Genomic DNA, 19,407 nt, shown 5'->3' on the forward strand with positions numbered 1-19,407 from the left:
TGGATCAAAATGAAGCCGAGATAGAAGGGGGGCGGTCAAATAGAAAGAGGGGCTTTACCGGATACAAGTAGCCAGAACTCTTCAGGTGCGTTTTCCCTGCAAATGGCGTATGACTTGCTGTGCTCCCAGCTTGAGCTCTGTTTCTGCGTTGAAATCCTACACGTCTGCGGGTCGTTGTCGTCACCGGCCCCACCCCACCACCACAGACGGTACGCATAACCATAAAAGAGGAAGGGGGTGGGGGTGGAGAGAATGATGGCATTCGCGTCGCACCACCACCACCCCTCCAAAGAAGTTGTTCCGCGCATACACCCTCTACGCACGGCTGCACTGATTCCAACTCTCTCACAGCATCAATCTCCCTATCTCGTCAAGGGCCGCATGCACGCATGAAGGCATAGAGAAAATGGACAGAGACGAAGAACACCAACATGTCTGCATCCTGTGTTGGTGAACATGCGTCAACGCACGGACGAGCTCACACCTACGGCTGCACGCACAAGAGAACCGTACAGGAAAAGAAAAACAAAACGAAAGAGGGGCAATGGAATCACATAACAGCATCAGAAGGAAGAACAGCGGTCGTGCACTGGAGGTTCGAGCTGGTTGGCGGCACGTACTCCGTCACCTTCAAATGCAACTTACAAAAATGAAAGGCGACAAAAAGAAAAGCACGTGAGCCGGGAATGAAAACCGTGAAAAGAACGAGAAGAAGATGCCCGCATTTTCGAATTTTTCTCTTGTGTAGCGTAGTTTTTCTTGACACACGGAGCAGCAACGCAATGAGATGTAGGGAGAGCGAGAGAGGAAGAAGGCTGTGGTTGCTGTGAAACACGCTGGACCGTTTTCAGAGTCGACACTCAACGCGAGTTCAAACTGAAGGCAGAGGAAGGAAGGGAGTACAAGCCGAATGAGGCGAGAGAACGGGAGGCTCAGAGCGCGCGGATAAGCCAAGTTGGCGCCATTAACGAACACCAAGCGCAGGTACCGCCTGCTCAAGGAAGAGGGAGTGCCACACCTACATGCTCACAGAGAAAAGGTATAAGTTACAGGGTTAAGTGGCAGTCCTCACAACGACCCTCCGGCTGCTACCTTAAATCCCGTGCTTCACACTCGCGGGGTAGCTGAGTTGACGGAGTGCGAAAGAAAGGGAGAGAAGACGGCATAGCTGTGGTGTAACAGAGAAGATACTGCGCCAAGACGCTGGCATGCGAAGGCGGTATAGGCCCCCAGTGCATAGCCACGACGACGACAGCAGCTACACATGAGGAAGAGATCACGCGTGGCCTTTTCTTTTTTCCTTTTTGTTGCGCATCTCCTCTCACGCTGTCCCTTGTTCAGCTATGCACATCCACATTTCTCTCGCACATCTTCCCCTTCCGCTTTTATTTTTCCTTTCTTTTCCGGATCGATTGGGCAGCTGCAGCCACGCTGTGACGCTGAAGCATCACGCTGTGTTCTCATCGGTGGCACATGTTGAAGCATGTAAAGGTTGGAAAAAAGAAGAGACACACGAAAAGGGAACATTAAAAAGGTAGCGTGAAACGATAATACACGTAAGAGCAAGAAAAGAAAAAGAGGAAAAATTGGAGGTTTGAGGTCTACTACGAAAATGCACAACGATGGCCTTGATCGTACAATGGTGAATGTGAAGGCACACTCACGCAGCAAACAGAGAAAAATAAAGAGCGCACTCCCTTAGAATAGAAAGATGTTGCTTCCAGTTTGGGTGCCTTCCTCATCCTTTCGTGCGCACACCTTCGGAAGTTGAGTGGCGGAGACGAGATTGAAGGGTTCAGCGACGCAAAACCTGTGACTCCGACTCACTGTATCATCTGCTCCCCTGTGTAAAAGCCAACGGATGTACACACTGAGCCTTCTCCCACTTACCTCAGCAACGTTCAAACTAAAAATCAAGCGAAAGCGAGGGCGAGAGAGACAGCAACAACAAAAAAAAACAATACAAAGACACGAAGACACACACAAGACGTACGTCCCACACTATCAAGCACCAGCACTCAGACAGAGAAGACGTGTAGTAAACTCGTAATGGCACATTAGACAACTAAGGAACAGACAACACATACAAAGAGAAAAAAGGGAGATGAAATCGAAACGTAAGAAGTTCCTGCGCGATATATATATATATGTAGGAGGGAAGATAGCGAGGAAAGGACGACAGAGAGAGAGGAGGAGGTGCACAAGCAAATAACGTCAGTCAAGAACAACACTTCACAGACCCTAAAAAAAAAGAGGACTAAGAGTTCTAGCATCATATGGGAAAGATATGTTAAACAGAACGATGAAAGAAAAGAGAATGATGCAGAGATAGGGAAGAAAAAAGGTGAAAAGACTGTCGTGTAGTGATTTTAGTTGTGTGTGTGTGTGTTTCGCTTGGCAGGTAAGTGTGGGTCTTCTGTTTTCTTTGTTTTTTTTTTTTTGGTACATCTCTGAGTTGACGTCGACCTACCTCTTCAGATAAGCTGAAGGAAACACCAAACACACGCGCATATGCAGAGCACGCCTTCAGCCGGCACCGAGTACGAAAGCAGCAAACAAAGGAACACGATGACAGAGAGGAGAAGAGAGACACGATGGTCGGAGAGATAATGGAACACGGAGACAAGCATTGAATAAACACACACACACAGACAGAGAAGACCGAAAAAAAAAGAGAAAAAGGCACTTCATCATCCCATACTTGGCAAACCAAAAAAGGCACTTGATTGAAAGCGGCGCGCTGTACAGCGATCGGGTAGTCGCCTCCGCAGAACCATTAAGCGCTACACGGAGCCTTTCCGATCCCTCTTCTGTCTCTTCTCTCTACATATGTATTAATTTCGTGCTCTTTTCTGTAATGTTCCTACTACAGTGTGTGTGTGTGTGTGTGTGTGACGCCTTTGTGTCGTTTCCACGGTAGCGAGAGCGAGCACAGGTGAGCGGGCTGTCGCTGTCATCGCGGTTGTTGTTGCTTGGATGTGTACTCCCGCGGGGCGTGCTCGCCGCCGAGGTAGGAAACGAAATGCACCATGCATTGAAAAGCGAAAGGAAAAGGCGAAGAGAAACATGAAAGAAGCACATGATGTAGCACTCACGCAAATTCATGCGCACAATAAGATAAAAAAGAAAAGCAACACCAAGAGAGAAGACATGAACAGAACAGAGAAAGTGCACGCGTGCGTTGGTCAGTGGTGGGGTGCGGAGGAGGAGAGAGGCCCACACGTGTCGCACGGCACATCTCGCACACGAGCCAATGCACGACCAAGCATTCACGCAAACGAAGAGGGGAAAGAGAAGATACAAAGAATACACGCACACACACACAAAAACGGCACAAGACAAAAACAGGAAGCACTTCTTGTTTCTCACTTTTGTGAATTTCCATTTATGGCCTCGGTGGAAGATACGTGAAACTATGTGACACTAAGAAGCGAAAGAGAAAAGAAGAGGGAAGATGGTTTGTGCTCTCGTGTGACCTGGTCAGCACTGAAAGGAGAGGGCAGTACACTCGCTGGGTCGCTTGCTTCTTCATGGCAGACGCACCTTTTCCTTCCAGACGCTCCCAGGTACACATGCGCACTCTGGCCGAGCCTTCTCTGTGGAAAGCAAAGACTTCAAAAAAGCAAGAAAAAAGAAAACAGTAAACAAAACTTGCGAAACCTCGGAAGAGGTGTGGAAGTGGCCGTCAGCTCTCTCCGCTAACCTCGCGCACGTCGGACAAGCCGAGCCATTCCATCCCTGTTCTTGTTACACACACACGAAAAAAAAAAAGAAAGAGCTTCAAGCTGTTTAGCGCTGGAGCTCAGTGCCTCGTTCTTGATAATTGCCTTCGTCGGTTAACTACAGTCCACTCTGCGCCGCCGCCGCTTCCTGTTACTCCAAAAGCCGCACGGTGTCGCACTGGGCATGCGAGAGCCGCCGCATGCCCCGTTTATTGCACAAGCACACCCACGACCGACAGAGCATTCAGAAAGTGAAGTCTCGCAACAAAAAAATACAGAAGAAAAGTGAAAGGCGCGCGCGTGGAGATCGTCGAAGCTCGTTTGTCTGCGGGACCACTCTTGCCGACACACGCGGAAATCAAATCAGCAAACGCGAACCGCACGCCTACACAGCTAAACAGAAGGTGAGAGAAAATATACCGGTGCACTCGCCACTCTGGTGAATCCGCCAACTCCGTCTGCGTCGCTGAGAGTGTGTGCCGGAGAACAGACCAACAGCGAGGAGTCGTTGCAAGGACGCCACTGTGGGGAGACGGGGACGCATCCCACGGAAAGAAAAACAAAGCCGAAGATACTACTTTTTGCCGGGTGCTTCTTGTTGAAGCGAACAAGAAAAAGGGCTGTGACGGAGACACTGATCTTCCACAATCTCGGAAGCCGGAGGCGAGGGGATGAACAAGGCGGAAGTGGAGAGGCGTAAACGAAAAAAAAAAAGAAAACTGAGGGCAATCAAAGGGAGAAGAAAACGAGAAAGGCACCAATGCAGCGAAATGAAAGTACGAAGGAACAAACATGCATGAGTGCAACTCGCAAGATACAGTCGTGAAACGGTGCACAGTGCAATCTCGCGACTTCCGAAAGAAGTCAGCCGCGAGGAAACGGCGAGAGGGAGAGGGAGAGAGAGAGAGGGACACTGCGGTTCGTAGTGCGAAAGAGAGAGAGATCGAGAGCATGAAAACGTTGATGGGGTACACGAAGAGCAGCTGCGGCAGCCGGAGGCGCACTCAACAACACACGCTCAAAGACGACGAGCGTGATTGCTGGCTTTTAGTGCTTCGTCACTCCCTTTCTGCACTTGTGAGTGAGCGGCGGGTAGACGTGAGGCTTGGAGTCTCTCTAGTACACCACTCGTTGTTGACAGGCGTGCTTTCGCCTGATGCCCAGTGAACCCGCTGGTCGGATGCGTGACGGCTGTTGCGCAGGGCGAGGGAAAGCGCTGGCCAAATGGTCGCGGTTGATGCGCGGGTATTTCGACACAGTCGAGTACGGCGCAGCACACTCATCCTCGGCGCCGAGTAGGCAGTACGCCTGCATCACGGTCCCCTTGTCCGTCAAGACATTCTGTTGCGCAAGGCGCGGCGTCGTGGCGATGTACTCGGGCACAGTGATTCCATCCTTTTCATGGCGCTCGACGAGGTCCCGCAGCAGAGCTAGCAGCGTATGGAGCGTGTGATCTGCGAGCTCGCCGCCCTCGTAGTCCTCGACAAGCACAGCGTTTCTCTCGTAGCCGCGGCAGCAGTCTGGGGTGTTCTCAACGATGATCGTCGTCTCCAGGTCCCGGCCAAGTAGGCGCAGTTCCTTTGTCGCCGATGTGCCGTTAAACCAGCGGCGGTGTCGGTACACTGTGTGGCAGACGGCGCCGCACGTGTCGATCTGCGCCACGACCGCGTCTGCGTACCGGTGCTTGCTGGAGGTCCATACGATTGTCTCGCAGTGGTCGGCGAGGAAGCGCATCAGCGTCTCGATGCCAGGGCGTACGTAGAGTGGTCCTTGGCGCGCGTAGATGAGCGTCTCATCAAGGTCGAGCACGACGGTCAGGCGATTCTTAATCTCTGTGGGCTTTGGAGGGACAAGGTACTCTCCCGACGCCGCGATGGATGGAGAGCGACGGAACACCTCTGCCGTCTCCGTCACAGACTCCTCGAGGCTTAAAGGGAACGCATCGGGGCAGTAAACTCCCCGAAAGCTGGCACCGCGTCTGCGCTGGCGTGGCATGCAGAAGTGAAGTTCTTGTTTGTCGGCCGTAGGTGTGGAACCTGTCGGAAGGTACCAAAAAGAGAGCGGAAAAAATCCGGAAATGGAAAGAAGTTGCCAAAGACTACAGAAAATAAAAAGAGACCGAAGAGGAGGCAACACAAGACACACGTGTGGGAAAAAAAAGATGAGCTCTGCCTTCTCCCGATTCTTGCTGTGTTGAATGTTGCGACTACTACTATGAATAATAAAACTAGCGAAGTCTCCAGTGCAGCCAGCTGTGTTTTCTTTTCGGTGTTACTGCTGATGCTGTCCGTGTGTGTGTGTGTGTGTGTGTTTGAAATTTCAGCTGCTGAGAACGAGAACGTGAACGATATGGTGGAGCACTTGTGATGGTGCACTATACGAAGGCGATAGGGGGGGGGGGAGAAATAATAATAAAGATGCGGCCCGTGCTCGAGAAAAACCACAATAATACAAGTAGTTTTGTTCGCGGTCGTTTGCTTTTTCTTCGTGTGTGGGCAATGGGGATAAGAGGGAAATCGACTGAGAAGATACACTCTGAACACAGACACACAAACACATGGAACAACTGAAAAAGAAGACTCACGCGAAGGAAGTTCGCCCTGAATACTCCTTTCCTTTCTAGAGAAGGGAAGAAACAGTGAACAGTCTTCTGGGCTCGGCGGATGGCCAAACAAAGAGAAGAGGGAAATTAGCGACGAAAAGAAAAGCAGCCAGTGAAGTCGCAACAAGCGAAGAAGTAACTCCCCCCCCGCAGAGAGGGGACGAGGGAAAGCACAAAAAAGGGGAGAAAAGGAGGTTCTAAAGAAGACGTACGACAAAACAGCAAGAGCAAGGAAAGAGAAAGAAGGGGGAAAAGAAACAAGGCGGTAAATAGAAAGAGGGAGAGGGGTTGAGGGTCTGGTAACCACCCACACAAACAAACGAAAATACACAACGAGGGATGGTGGGATGAAGAGGGGTACAAACAAGAGAAGAGAGGAAAAACGAAGAGAGACACACGCACACACGCGCGTGCGCAGTGGGGAGGGGGGAGAACAGACGCACAAATACAGGAATAAAAAGCCAGTATCTGTCTTTGGAGACAACGACTATCTTATGCACCTTTTCCGTTTATGTTTTTTTTTCTTTTTTCAGTGCTTATTTTCTCTCCTGCGAACTTCAAACAACAAACAAGAAGAAGAGATGTGTTGAGCGTCAGCACCGCGAAAAAAAAAAGACGAAGAAAAAGGAGCGAGACGGAGAGAGCGAAAGAAGCGCACGAGAAGCAAATCTCAAAAAAGTCAGCTGGAGGCAGGAGGGAGGGAGAGAGATGGAAATGAAGGTTTCAACGGAGGTGGCACAAGAGAGAGTAAGAGTGTCCGTCGTGGAGTTAGCGCGGATCAAAAACTCGAAAACAGCAACCAGTTGAAATCACGGAAACGAAAACACGCACAAGGAAGAGGACAAAAGAAAATGGGTGCGAAGACACAGAAAAAGAGGCGCGCAACAAAAAGAAGGTCAAAACAAGGATGAGAGAGAGAGCAAAACGCGAAACGCGAAACGCGAAAAAAAAGGACTAATGAAGAGTACGAAGAAGAGTCTCCTAACACGTTGGAAAAAAAAAGAAGGGTGGCGTCAGTGAGCGCAAGTGTGTTCTACCCAAAATCACCAACGTCAATCAAAGCAGTTAGTGGGCACTAGCAGGTCTGTTTGTTTACGTGTGTGTGTGTGTGTGTGTGGGCTCCTCTGTTGATGTTGCACTCCGTGATTGAGTCCTGCAGGGGTGCTTTCCGTCTCTCTTTCGCTTCTCGTTCGGTCTTGTGCTTCTCCCTATCACTCCCCCAGAACGCTTACACGTCTCCGGGCAGCGTAGCGGAGAAGGAACTTTGAGGGCGTCTCCCTTCTTGTTGAGTGGCAACACGCGCACACAGCGATGGAGGGTGAGGTGGATGGGTATACGCAAGTGTGATACAACGACAGAAAGAAGAAGAGTCAGAAAAGCAGGTCTCAAACAGCAAACAAAAATCGTAGAAAAAGCCGAATAGCAAGCTCGCTGTCAATTTTGGTCCCTGAGCGCCCCGTAGAAAAAAAATGCGCTTGCGTGGATGGCGGTCGCGTGCACACGCGTGCAGAGAGGAATGGCGATGATGAGTGCAGAAGGGGGAGGGACAGTTGTAACGGAAAAAACGCGAGAGACGCGACGCACCACGATGGAGGAGCACACAACGCAAGCCACGGTGGTTTCGTCTCCGAAACGAGACACGAACACAGAGATCTCTGTGAAGGCGATGTGCCTTGCTGGAGAGAGCGAGATAGACAGAAGCACAGGTTTGAGAAAGGGAAACACGGATACAGACACGAAAAGATCACCGGAGAAACGAAGAACCGTTGAAGTTAACTGCTTGAGTGCAAGTCGGGTATGTGTGTGCGCAGGTTGGAGCACCGCGTGTGGTGCAGAGCGCGCCCATGTGAGTACGAGCGCATTCAAGTGTGTAGTTGTGAAGAAGTGTTGCAGACACGGGCAGAGGTCGTGCGTCATGCAAAAGCCGGCACGCGCACGTCCAACGCGGCAAACAAAAAAAAAGAAAAAAATCCGTTATATCCCCCAGAGAGGAGAGAGGAGAGAGAAAGTAAGGTCGCATGAAAAGGCGGGTATTGGGGGTGAAGCAGATAGCACCATCCTCATGGGAGTCACGAGAGTGCGGCGACCAACGATGCACTGCTCAACCACACAGCACACCTCACATGACGGCATGCCGCGACAGATCGGAGAGCACGGAGGGATCGAGAAAGAGGAGGTAGACGGAGAGAAAAGGACGCCTCGAAGCAGAGACGCAACGCCGCTTTCCGGAAGGCACACCGCCACTCAGCGAGCACGCTCCACGAAGGTCTGAGAGCGGAGGAGGCGTGGTGACGCGTTTTTGCCTGCAGAGTTACGCGCCGTCGCCGGCGCCCGAGCAGTTCAGCGAGGAAGAAAAGCAAAAGAAAAAGAAGTCATGGCCACCACATGCACCGCCTATGGCGCGGCCGGTAGCCGAACAAGCATCCCGATCATCGCAAGACGGCCACACACATCCGGGCTCACGCATTCCAACTGGCGCATCCGCCTCTCGCACGGCTGCAGCATTGTACACACGGATACCCACGCCGCCACACCATCACGACTCCACCGCGCCAGCCGGTCACCAGACGTGCAAGAGTTCCACCGGCGCGAACTCGTGTGATCCGTCACACATTATCCGACGACTGAGTCCCCCAGGCCTCAGCACCCGCACAAGTCACCGACTCTGCGACACACACATCTCTATCCGCGCCTTGAGTGCCACCGTGGAAAGCACACCCATCGTTGGCGGTGGACCGCGCCGCGTACCACACACCGCCCGAGGTCGCAGGGAAGCAGAATGGAAGGGGTGTGATACAAAGATGTTTGCGTCGTGAGACACCAGCGCCGACTTCCCTCACCCTTTTTTTGTCGCTCCCCCCACCCCTTCACTCGCCTATTCCCATTCCCCCTTTTCTCCACAAAAGAGCGAGGGCACCCACACTCCACGAGGTAGTGTCCGAACAGCTCCTGTTGGCGCACCACGAGCAAAAAGCTTGAGTCGGCCTAGCTGAAAATGAGCGCCTCACCCGCCTTCACATCCCGCAGCGCCACGACAGTCAGGGTAACATCGTTCACAGCGGCCTACTGCACGTTGAGCTTCGGCCCACACGAATGGTTGAAGAGCCACCCAACTCGGCGGATGCCCTGTCTACGCGAGCTGCGCAAAAAGTTAGTCACGTCCTTCGCGCTGCTAGTCGGGGAAAACTGCCACCCCCTCCCTCCCACTTGGACGCGCCCATGCATCGTCCGCCATCGGCCACACAGTTGACGAGTTCCCGGTGCATCTCGTAAAACACCGGTGGCTACCGTTCCTGCTCATTGAGCAGCACCGCCCCCATGAGGTCCGGCCACCGCCGCGCGTGCGCAAAGGCACGCTCCTCGGAGTCCATGTCTAACAGGTCGCAGAGGAGGTCGAGGCTGGAGGCGCAGAAGGTGTCCGCATTCCGCGCCGGCTGTGTGTATGCAGGCCTCACTGCAGGAACCGGCATCGAGTCGCACTTGCCAGTCGCGAAGGCGGCCGCGTACGCTGCAGCCGCGGCACCGCCTGAGATCTTCGTCGGATTGTCTTCCATGATGTAGTACGTGAAGGAGGTGCTGCTGTGTGTGAATGAGCTGCGCGGACGGCCAAAGGCATGCTAGCGACAGGCTCCGTGCAGAAGATGAGCACGCGGTGTCTCCGCGCCGATGCACGATCCCACCATCGCGGAATCGCTGCAATTTGCGCCGCCCCGCACCCAGTCCTGCTGCATTCGCTTGGAGTAGCCTATGCGCTGGCACACCTTCATGCGGCCGGCGCAGCTTTCCTGGCGAAACTTCTTCAGAGCGGGTTCACGGTAGTTACCAGAGCGAAAAAAGGAGTCTCGGCAGCCCCGCCCCAACCACAATCAGGGCACTCGTTCCAGTGGCGCTTGCAGACCCGGGTAGAAGAGGGCCAGCGCTGTTTCTTTGTTGTTTTTTTGCGCCGAGTGTTGCGCACCTCCTGCGTGCGCGGCGTCTCCAGCGACTGCAAACAAGCACACACCGGCGCCTCATCCTTAAAGTCGTCCATGCTTTGCGAGCAGCAGAGCACCGTCTCTTCGTGAATGGCACTGCGCATTTCGAAGTCTCGTGTGGCGTACAGTTCGTTGCCCCTGGCCTTATCCGTGATGATTTCCATTCCGGTGTCAGTCACCGAGAGAGCTTCGAAGTCCTCCTTGTAGGTCTGCGAGGGAGCTCTGCATGCCTGTCCAAGTCCGCCATGCTTCCAGCGCTTGTTAGATCCCTACGAGAGGAGAGAAGAAAACACAGGCGAAGAGGTCGTACCCGTGCAATGGGGAGGCTGCATCTGCCGTGGCACGCCACTTCACCCTCCACCGCTGCGCGACGAGAAGAACAACAAACCCACAGCACAGAAGAGTGGCAGGGAATCGAGAAGATACAACATGATGGCTGACAGTGCTGCGGCTGCTCCCACCATGACAGGCGACGGCGAACGTCAAAGGACGCCACCAAACGGCAGACGGCGCATCTGGGAGCCGATGCAGCACGACCACGTACACGTCTACGAGCATCCACATACCTCTCTCGCTCTGCCGGCGTACCTATAGAGATAGGGAGCCCCGGATGTTGCCTAGCTGGCACGAAGGGAAGGTGCGCGGCTGGGCCGCCAAGCATGCCCCAGACAGAAGAAATACGAAAGAGAGCAAGAGGTGGCCGCAGAGACAAGATGATCAATCCCAGGCCCATCACTCACGCGGCGTCGCTAGGCGTGCATGGGTGTGCTATTCCTTTTTGGCATCTGCGCGTCTTCTTTCATTCGCTTTGAGCTGCGCTAAGACACACACACACACACGGGAGGAGAAACGGAGACTCGGTGAAAACGGCGCATAGGTAAGACGGAAACGGTTGGGAGTTCATTCGCACACCTTTCGTTGTATGTCTGGACGGAGCAAAGCAGCAAAATCGAAGTCGGTGACGACGAAGTGACGGTGATCGCGCAGCAGGTACGAGGCCGAGCCCATCTCGTTTAGGCGGCTGCGGATGCGCGCAAAGCTCATGAGCTCCTCCTCATTCCTAAAGTTGTAGGAGGCTGCGTGCCCGCTCCGATCATCCTCGCCCTCGCTGTAAACCTCGGTTCCAAAGCTGCCGCCTGCGGAACAGGTCGCATCACCGCCGCGACCGGAGTCGACGTCCGCCAGGGCCCGCACGTCGCTCGTGGAGTAGGTGGAGTCCATGAGATGCGTCCACGGTACAGAGGAAGTGAAGAGCAGCTTAACGTTGTTCTGGTACATCTCATCCACCAGCACGACGAACTGGTGCGCCGCGTTAGAGCTCACGTTGCCCATCTGCGGCACGTTTGTGACAATGACGGTGTGGAACTGCAGGGCGATGAGTTGGATGTCAGCTGAGGATAGCCCTTCTCGCGCGCCGCAGATGTCGGTAAAGTCGAACACGGCACATCCAGCGCATCGCAGCGGGATCACGACGCTGCGGCCGTGGTGCCACAGTGTGTCCTCCTTGATCCACGCAAGCTCTCCGCCACCAGCCCCGAAAGCATGCTCGACACGCCGCATCAGCCGCTCCACGTTTGCCTTCGTGTTCGGGTGCAAAAAGATAAGCTGGTGGTGCCGCTCCGCAGCCTCCTTCACGCGATAGTCACGGATATCGGCGCAGTGCACAACATTGCAGTGCTGCCGCAGCACAGGAAGGAAAGCGTTAAAGGAAGCGGAAACACGACATAGATCCTCCGGGGGGCGGTTGCTCGTCGTGATTAGGAAGAGTCCTTCACGGAGCGCCTCGCTGAAGAAGGCGGCGAGCAACGCGGCGTGAGCCACATCGAAGGTCTGAAATTCGTCGAAGCACAGGATAGGCGTCTCGTGCAGCACCTCCTGCACAACCACGTTGATGGGACGGACGGCATCCAGCGCCCTCTTCTCTTTCGGCGACACGGCTGACCGGCGCCGCCGCGTCAGCGCCATCTCCGCGCGAAAGAGGCGGTCCTCCAGTTCACTCATGAAAGAGTGCAGGTGGGAACGGCGCTTCGCATACGGGGTAGCGCAGAGGTCAAAGAGGTCCAGTATCATCGTCTTCCCGATTCCCACATCACCCCACAGGTACAGCCCACGTTTTTCCACAACGCCAATATTCTCCGCCTCCAAGAGGCCCAGCGTGCGAGTGACAGAGTCGGGGAATGCCTGCCTCGCCTGCTTCGCGAGGGATGCCCAAATAGACCTCCGAAGTGAGCGCGACGCTTGCACCCAGTGGCCCCTTTCATCGCTCGCTGACATGCAAGGCCGGGTGTACGGCGATACCTTGCCGGCAGCCTCGTCTGAGTAGCACTGGTGAATGAACTGGAGAAGGGATGTGCATGCTTCTGACATATAGCGTTGGCGAGCGTCGGCCGTTATGACACCTTTACGCGCAAGCTGTTCGTACGCCTCAACCACGGTGCGTTTCGTGGAGATGTGGCTCGACCACACGTTCCTTCGGCACCCGCAGCGGCGCAACATGTACCGTCAATAAAGCGGGGGCGGTGCCGAAAGGGAAAAAAAGAAGGCAAAGTTGTGTGTGCAGCGCGCAGCTGTCCGCCCCCCACAAAGGCGCGTGCTCTGGCAATGAAGATGCGCCAACCACACGCACACAACGACAAAACGTGAACGACACAGGAAAACAAAAAATTGAAGTCGCAGTTCGAAAGAAAGACGTGCCTGCCAACACCGGCAGTGCGCGCAGCAGTGGCAGAGGAAAGGAGCTCGATACGAAAGCGCCTCAGAGGCTCAGAGAGAAGCAGCGGTGGTAGCGAGTACTTCGCTTCCCACCTTCTTGCTTTTTTCCCATGCCCCTTTCGTGCCACGGTCGACGAAAAGGGGAGATGGGCTGCACAGGTGTACCGCTTCGCGTACTGTACGTCCGCGCACACGCATGAAACTCAGTAGCGCCTCATGAGGGTGCGGAAACGAGACACCTCCCAACGCTAGTGAACAATGGACGAGGGTGAAGGTGATGTTGACGAGGGGGGAGGTTGCGGCGGCTTGGTGAGTGCAGCGTATTGATGAAGAGAGCACACAACAGAGAAGGGGTTCGACAAAACGAAAACAAAAGCGAGACCAAGAGAGGGAGGAGTATGGAGGAAGGAGAACTACAGTGAGCGAGAGCCGTATCCGCCGGTTGGGCACTCCGCGTACACCTACACGTACGCCGGTGAGTCTCGGCACATCAGCTCTTACGTGGGACCCAGCTGCGAGTGTGGGGCACGGCCCCTTCCACAAGAGGCGCCCTTTGGCGTCGTTGATTTTGCGCGTTGACTCGCCGTCCACGGACAGCGTGAAAAAAGAAAAAACAGAAGGCATGCACCCGCGCACACGCTCACGAGATGACCCATCAGAAATCAACCATCACCCTCATCCATCATTCACTAATCGAATAGGCAGAGATGGCGAGGAGGGGAGGCGAGAGAAGGCGGATACCCCGAGCCTTTTCCGGTTTGCTCTTCGCGGCTGCCATCAGCTGAGAGCCAGTGTTGCGGTGCGAAGCTCCTCGAGCGTCGCCGCTTCTGTCTCATCGACGCTGCCGCGTTGCAAGGAGGCCATAACCGCGTCCTTCGCTCTCTCCAAAGCCGATGGCATTCCCGCTTCCGATTTCAGGCGGCCTACGACGCCAGCGACCGCCTTCCCAGGAACCTCAACGTGGCACCGAAAGCAGTGGTGTACGAGCAGGGTGCACAATGAGGAGAGAAGCTTGCCGTTGGCGGTGGCATCCTCCCTCGAGACAGACGCTGCCTTCACCTCCTGGGCCACAGACTCCTTGATCTTCACATACATATCTCGCTCCACCTTCTTGTTCGGCTGGTGAAACGATGCGACAGCGACGACGCCGGAGCCACTCATCTCGCGCAGGGTGTCGAGGAACGCCCCGACCGATTTGTCTTTGAGGGCGTCAAGAAGAGGTATGAGGCTGTTGCGTCGACTCTCCGAAAAGGTCAGCAGCGCCTTCATGAGCTGGGCTGGCTGGCTCACCTGCTTGAGCGCCGCTGCCACATTCTTGCTCCACTCCGGCATGTCCAGACTCTCGTTCCGGATGACCTGCCTCGCCATCTCATACGCCTCTGTGGACATGACGTGCCGAGCAACGGCCGCAGACGTCGCCCCATCAAGCTGGTCCAGAGCCCACTCCACCCCTTTCGCGGTGACCCAGAGATGGGTCCAGCGCGTTGCGAGCTCCTCCTGCAACGCGCCTCTGAACTGCTTCAACTCCGCCGCCGCATTCTTGGCAGCCGACAGCGCCAGCTGCTGCTCCAACGCCTCCACCACCCCGCCCCACATATCCACCAACTCCCGGAGAACCTCGCCATACCGGTCTCGCGGCAGCCTCAGCACGGAGGCGATCGTGTCCGCTGCCGCGGTGCTCACGGGCACACTCGACTTTTTGGCGTTTGCCAAGGCGGGGGGAAGGGCCGTCTTGACCTCCTCTTCGGCTGCCGCGGAGAGCAACACGGTGTTGGCGATGAGCGTGGCGCTCTCCAGCCCAGGGTACAGCTCGCGCAGACGCTCCTCTAGCAACGGCCAGTCCTTCTCCATCTCCACAAACAGCGGAAGCTGCTCCACAACGTCCACGGCGAGCGCCTCTCGGTCCACCAGGCTCTGCAAGGCGGGCAGATTGCTGAGGTAGCGATCCGACACGAACCCGTTAGCGAGCGGGTACCCACACAAGGGGTGCTTGGCACTCGCTCGCACTGTCACACGCACTGCTGCCTCCCTGGCCATAGCAGCCGCCCTGCCCCCTTGGCCTTTCCTTCGACCCTTTCGCTGATTGGCCGGCGCCGAGGCGGTCGAGGACGCCATGGCTGTCGCCGCCTGCTCGGCCGCAGCCGCATCAGGTGGGTTGTAGCGCTCGATCAAGTACTGGCGAGGGTTGCTAATCCCCTGTCGCAGTAGCGGGGCGTACTCGACACAGCCGTTCGATGCGTACAAGTTCTCCACCTCCGCCGTGCGCTTCGCCTCGTACACGAGTGGGACATAAATGCTTGATCCATCAAAGCGGCCAGGGAGCTCGTCGCGGACCGCAGCAACGACTGTGCTCATCAACGGAGCGAAGAGCTCGTTGCGCTTGTAGAAGGCGTCCAGCCGAACCGGCTCCTCCGCCGCCAGCAGCCCGGCACGCACTACCATGCGCTGTAGCTTCACAAACTGCGTCGTGTAAAGCGACGCATCTTGCATGACGGCGTCGATGCGTCCACGCTCCACTGCTCTGTGGAGCAAGCTCTTTGCAAACAGGGAGCTCAGCTGGTTCATGGAGGCAAACTGCGAGATAGCGAGCGAGCCCTGCTCCTTCAGGAGGTCCCCTGCAGCGAGCACTATCGCGTCCAGATACCCGTCTGTCATCAGCTCACCGCCTTCGAGGGTGAGGATGGGGTTCTCCTCCAACACACTAGGCAGAGCGCGCTCCACCTGGAAGGTGTGAACGCTCAGAAGCCCTGGTAGATCGACGACGTTTAGCCGCCCGCCGTTGGCTAGCACCTCGTCCACGATCTCGCGCTTCAGTTCATCCCAGGTGAGGTACTCCTTGGCGTCTGTGGTGAAGAGGAGATCAATAAGGTTTTTCTTAATTAGCGCATTGGCAATCTCGACAGCGTTGCGCTCAGTGATTTGGTTTGGCACCTGCTCCTTCTGCAGCGACTGGAACCGCTTGACGAGTTCACTCAGCTCCACGTCGTCCATGGTGCCTGCGGCAAAAGCAAAGGACCAGGAAGAGAGTAACGCACCTCGACGCACTGCAGCAGTCGAACGGCGGAGAGAAAAGCGTGAGCGAGAGGAAGGTGAGATTGGAAGGAGATCCGAAGAATGCGCGACGTGGCAAAACGGAAGAGGTCGGCGTTGACCACACATGCAAAGAGCCCCGCAATAGGCAACACTGACGATCGTCAACAGTGAGTCATCATGGGCGCAGACGTAAACCGCAGTAAACCACAAGAGAAAAAAAAAACTGCAACGAACGCGCAGCATCAGACAGTGCCGCAGCGTCTGAACAGGGCGCGCACCAGCACAATGAGTTCCGGACACAAGACGGGCGTCATTCATCCACCGTCATGCACATGACCCCCCCCGCTCACTTTCTCTCCCGCTGACGTGAATGAGGCTCGCTTGCCACTTGGGCTGCCCGATCCCTCCACGTCACCGCGGTATCTGGCGTGGTATTCTTGAAGCATGCACGCCGGACATAATGGCGAGGAAGCACCATCGACACAATACGCAAATGTGGCACCAAGACCGATACGCACCCAAGAAAGTAGGCTGCACGTTAGCGGATGATGCTCAGGTAGATGCACACCACGAAAACGCATCCTGGAAAAGACTTTCACACGCTCTGCATGTCTGACGCTGGCTACTCCAGCTCAGCTCCCGATACGCGGGCTAGCTGAGAGGACGTGAGTGCCACGTGCGTACACCTCGCCGCTGCTTTCGGCCTCGAACGAGAAATCTGTAAAGACGATGTTGCCCTCCTGGCGCACGAGTCGCGTCATGCAGTTACACTTTTTGTCCTCGAACACGGCGGATAGGAAGCTGATTTCCAAGCTCACCGATTCCACACACGTCTGCGGCAGATGTGCGCGGACGTGAATCTTTGTGAAGGCGTCTGCCAAGCTGGACAGGGCCCCGCCATGGACAGAATTGACGCTGTTATGACTGCCACGTTTTGCCTTCCACGGGAAAACGAGTGTTCCCTCTCGCCGCTCCTGAATACGCTCTGGAGAAAAGAGGACTGTGCTCAGCAAAGCGGCGCTGTAGTTTCGCGGGTGATCCATGATCTGGTGCGCAGCGGCGGTGGCCTGCTTGACTGTCACTGAGTCGAGCAGGAAGCGAGTTCCCTTCATTGTCAAGGCAGCCACCGTTTTTCCCTCTCGAGTACAAGAAACAGCAAACCACAGCAGCTGCAATGTCGGTGGCTGCTGGTGAAAAGGGAGACGGCGGCTGCCGTGCAGACGACCAGAAGCGAGCACTGGCGAAGAATAAAGCGTCCAGGCACAGATCATGATACACAGTAATGAAAGAGGACACGGCGAAAAAGGATATGCATGTGGATAATAACGCAAAGGACACGAGATCGAGATGCTCCAGCACGTCATGTCTCGCCTTACCGCCCGCTTACCCTGTCAGCGCAGGACACACGGCAGCGCCTTTTTCTTTTCGCCAGCAAGCAGAGAGCGCACGCTGCATGGTCGGAGTGGGCGGATAGGAGGCTAAAAGGCAAAGACGCAGCAAACGCACCGTCCATTCACACGGGCCTTCTGCATCGCTGCCTATAAAAAACGTCAGCTTGCTCACAGACAAAGTAGAGCTGTTTCACGTATGTTGTGTGTTGAGGCGAAGCCACCGTGGCAGGCGCTGCATCAACATTTAGGCGCAGGAGCCTCGCAATCGTCCTTGCATCTGCGCAAGAGGACAAACCAGGAAGAACGCGGGACCCGCCCAGCCGCCCACCCACCCCAGCTGCCCTCATTTTGCGACGAGCATCACTCAACCGCATCCTGTGCCCCGCCTTCCGCCACAGGAGCACGCACGCGAGAAGGGCGTCGTGCAATGCCCACCTTTCTTCTGCCTTCTAGTCGCCCGGCCGCTACGACGAGCCCTTCCCCTCGGCGTCGTCGGTGAAGCAAAACTCCAGATCCTGCACAATATCCTCGAAGGTGTGCGCCAACGTCTGCGGGTCTGACAGGCTCACGAGGGACGTTGCCTTGTGAAAGGCACGCACACGCTCACCAGCAAGTATGCGACCAGCCGTGCAGACAGCCGTGTACTCGCTTCGCGGAAGACAGTCAAGGTTTAGGAGCAACGTCGACGTGAGCGGGTCACCACAGACGTCGCTGTGGAGCCGCAGAGCCCGCCATGGCACGACCTCGCCACACCTCCGGCATGTGGTCGCCTGGCTCAGCGCTGTCGTCGCCTTGGAAACAAGCGTAGACGGCGGCACTAAGTGCTCTTTCAGTTCCTCGTAGGACGAGAAGCCCCAGTACGTGGCGCCATACACGACAAAGATCTCCTCAGCAGGGGCTATGTCCCGGATCGCAACAATGAACACACGACCGGAGTGGGAGTCGTACTCCATCAGCTGCGCATTCGCCCTCAGAGGTCCATGGTCGTTGATGAAGGTGGCGAGTGACAGGTGCTCGCCGGTGGCTGTGACACCGTCGATGAACATACCGCTGGAGCGCACTCGCACGACGTACACACCCTTCGCCGCGCTGCTGGCTGCGGAGGTGAGGGTGCGGCCGCGATACTCGCACAGTACGCAGCCTTGCGGAACGCGCCGGCTTGAGCGCAGGAAAAGGCCGAGGCCAGCGTGGGCGCCAATGGAAGACGGCTTCACCTCAAAGAAACGGTGCTCTGCGCCGGCGGGGATGTACCGCACCTCCGAGTCCTCGTCTGTGTGCAGTAGTGTCATGCCCAATCGCTGGTATTCACGACTGATCAGCAGGTTGACGCGGCACGCGAAGCGCATGTTGCGCGTTGTGTAAGAGTCCTTGTCAACCTGGATTAGTTTGCCTTCCTCGACCATTCGCTGGCACGCCGCCTCTAGTAGTGCCTCATGGATTGCGTTATCCAGCAGAAGCGAGATGCTCCGAACAGTGAGCGGTACCCCCAGGCGGACGCACATGTCCCCAATTACACGCGAGACTGCCTCATATAGCATGCATTTATGGCACCGCCTGCGATTCAGTAATCCTGCGCACCCGTTGAACGGTGAAGAAAGCGAAAACAGCATACGTTAAGAGTCAGGGGAGGCAACGAGAGCGGAAGAGTTATATATTGTACCTGAAGAACAGTGAAGGGCATCACTTTTTCGTCTGCTTCCAAGTGCCCATTCTGCCACAAAACACGAGCTCCACTCCACGCTACAGCCGCCCTGCCACAGACCCATCGCGTGGTGCCGAGCAGCGCTAGACACGCGGGCGCCCCACACAGCACCCTGCGCCGACGCGGCCACCCGAGCACGGTCTCTGCCTCAGCCCCAAGCCCGCCCACCCACCCCCCAGGTCGCCTCACGGGTCGCTCCCGCTGTGCTGGTCGCCACCTGGCGCACCTCTCTCTCTCACTCACTCTGTCTGGGGGGTAGCTCAGGCTCCCA

At 55.8% G+C, this 19,407-nt stretch overlaps 5 protein-coding genes and 1 pseudogene across 5 annotated transcripts, besides 1 other annotated feature; all 6 read right to left on the minus strand.

Moving 5' to 3' along the window:
• Nucleotides 1–4,838: 4,838 nt before the first annotated feature.
• Nucleotides 4,839–5,717, minus strand: LDBPK_367090 (nuclear lim interactor-interacting factor, putative; the record flags this gene model as incomplete). Its single annotated transcript, XM_003865772.1, has 1 exon — nucleotides 4,839–5,717. The coding sequence occupies one exon, from the start codon at nucleotides 5,715–5,717 to the stop codon at nucleotides 4,839–4,841; it is 879 nt and encodes a 292-aa protein (XP_003865820.1).
• Nucleotides 5,718–10,567: 4,850 nt separating this feature from the next.
• LDBPK_367100 lies at nucleotides 10,568–10,630 on the minus strand (annotated as a pseudogene).
• Nucleotides 10,568–10,630: a sequence feature.
• Nucleotides 10,631–11,198: 568 nt separating this feature from the next.
• Nucleotides 11,199–12,794, minus strand: LDBPK_367110 (ATPase, putative; the record flags this gene model as incomplete). Its single annotated transcript, XM_003865773.1, has 1 exon — nucleotides 11,199–12,794. One exon carries the CDS (start codon nucleotides 12,792–12,794, stop codon nucleotides 11,199–11,201), a length of 1,596 nt encoding a protein of 531 aa, XP_003865821.1.
• Nucleotides 12,795–13,787: 993 nt separating this feature from the next.
• LDBPK_367120 (hypothetical protein, conserved) lies at nucleotides 13,788–16,001 on the minus strand (the record flags this gene model as incomplete). The annotated part of the gene is made up of 1 exon (XM_003865774.1): nucleotides 13,788–16,001. The coding sequence occupies one exon, from the start codon at nucleotides 15,999–16,001 to the stop codon at nucleotides 13,788–13,790; it is 2,214 nt and encodes a 737-aa protein (XP_003865822.1).
• Nucleotides 16,002–16,675: 674 nt separating this feature from the next.
• Nucleotides 16,676–17,155, minus strand: LDBPK_367130 (hypothetical protein, conserved; the record flags this gene model as incomplete). Its single annotated transcript, XM_003865775.1, has 1 exon — nucleotides 16,676–17,155. One exon carries the CDS (start codon nucleotides 17,153–17,155, stop codon nucleotides 16,676–16,678), a length of 480 nt encoding a protein of 159 aa, XP_003865823.1.
• A 743-nt stretch (nucleotides 17,156–17,898) lies between these two features.
• LDBPK_367140 (hypothetical protein, conserved) lies at nucleotides 17,899–18,972 on the minus strand (the record flags this gene model as incomplete). The annotated part of the gene is made up of 1 exon (XM_003865776.1): nucleotides 17,899–18,972. The coding sequence occupies one exon, from the start codon at nucleotides 18,970–18,972 to the stop codon at nucleotides 17,899–17,901; it is 1,074 nt and encodes a 357-aa protein (XP_003865824.1).
• Nucleotides 18,973–19,407: the final 435 nt, after the last annotated feature.

This window comes from Leishmania donovani, chromosome 36 (assembly GCF_000227135.1).
Source record: "Leishmania donovani BPK282A1 complete genome, chromosome 36".
Lineage (NCBI taxonomy): Eukaryota > Euglenozoa > Kinetoplastea > Trypanosomatida > Trypanosomatidae > Leishmania > Leishmania donovani.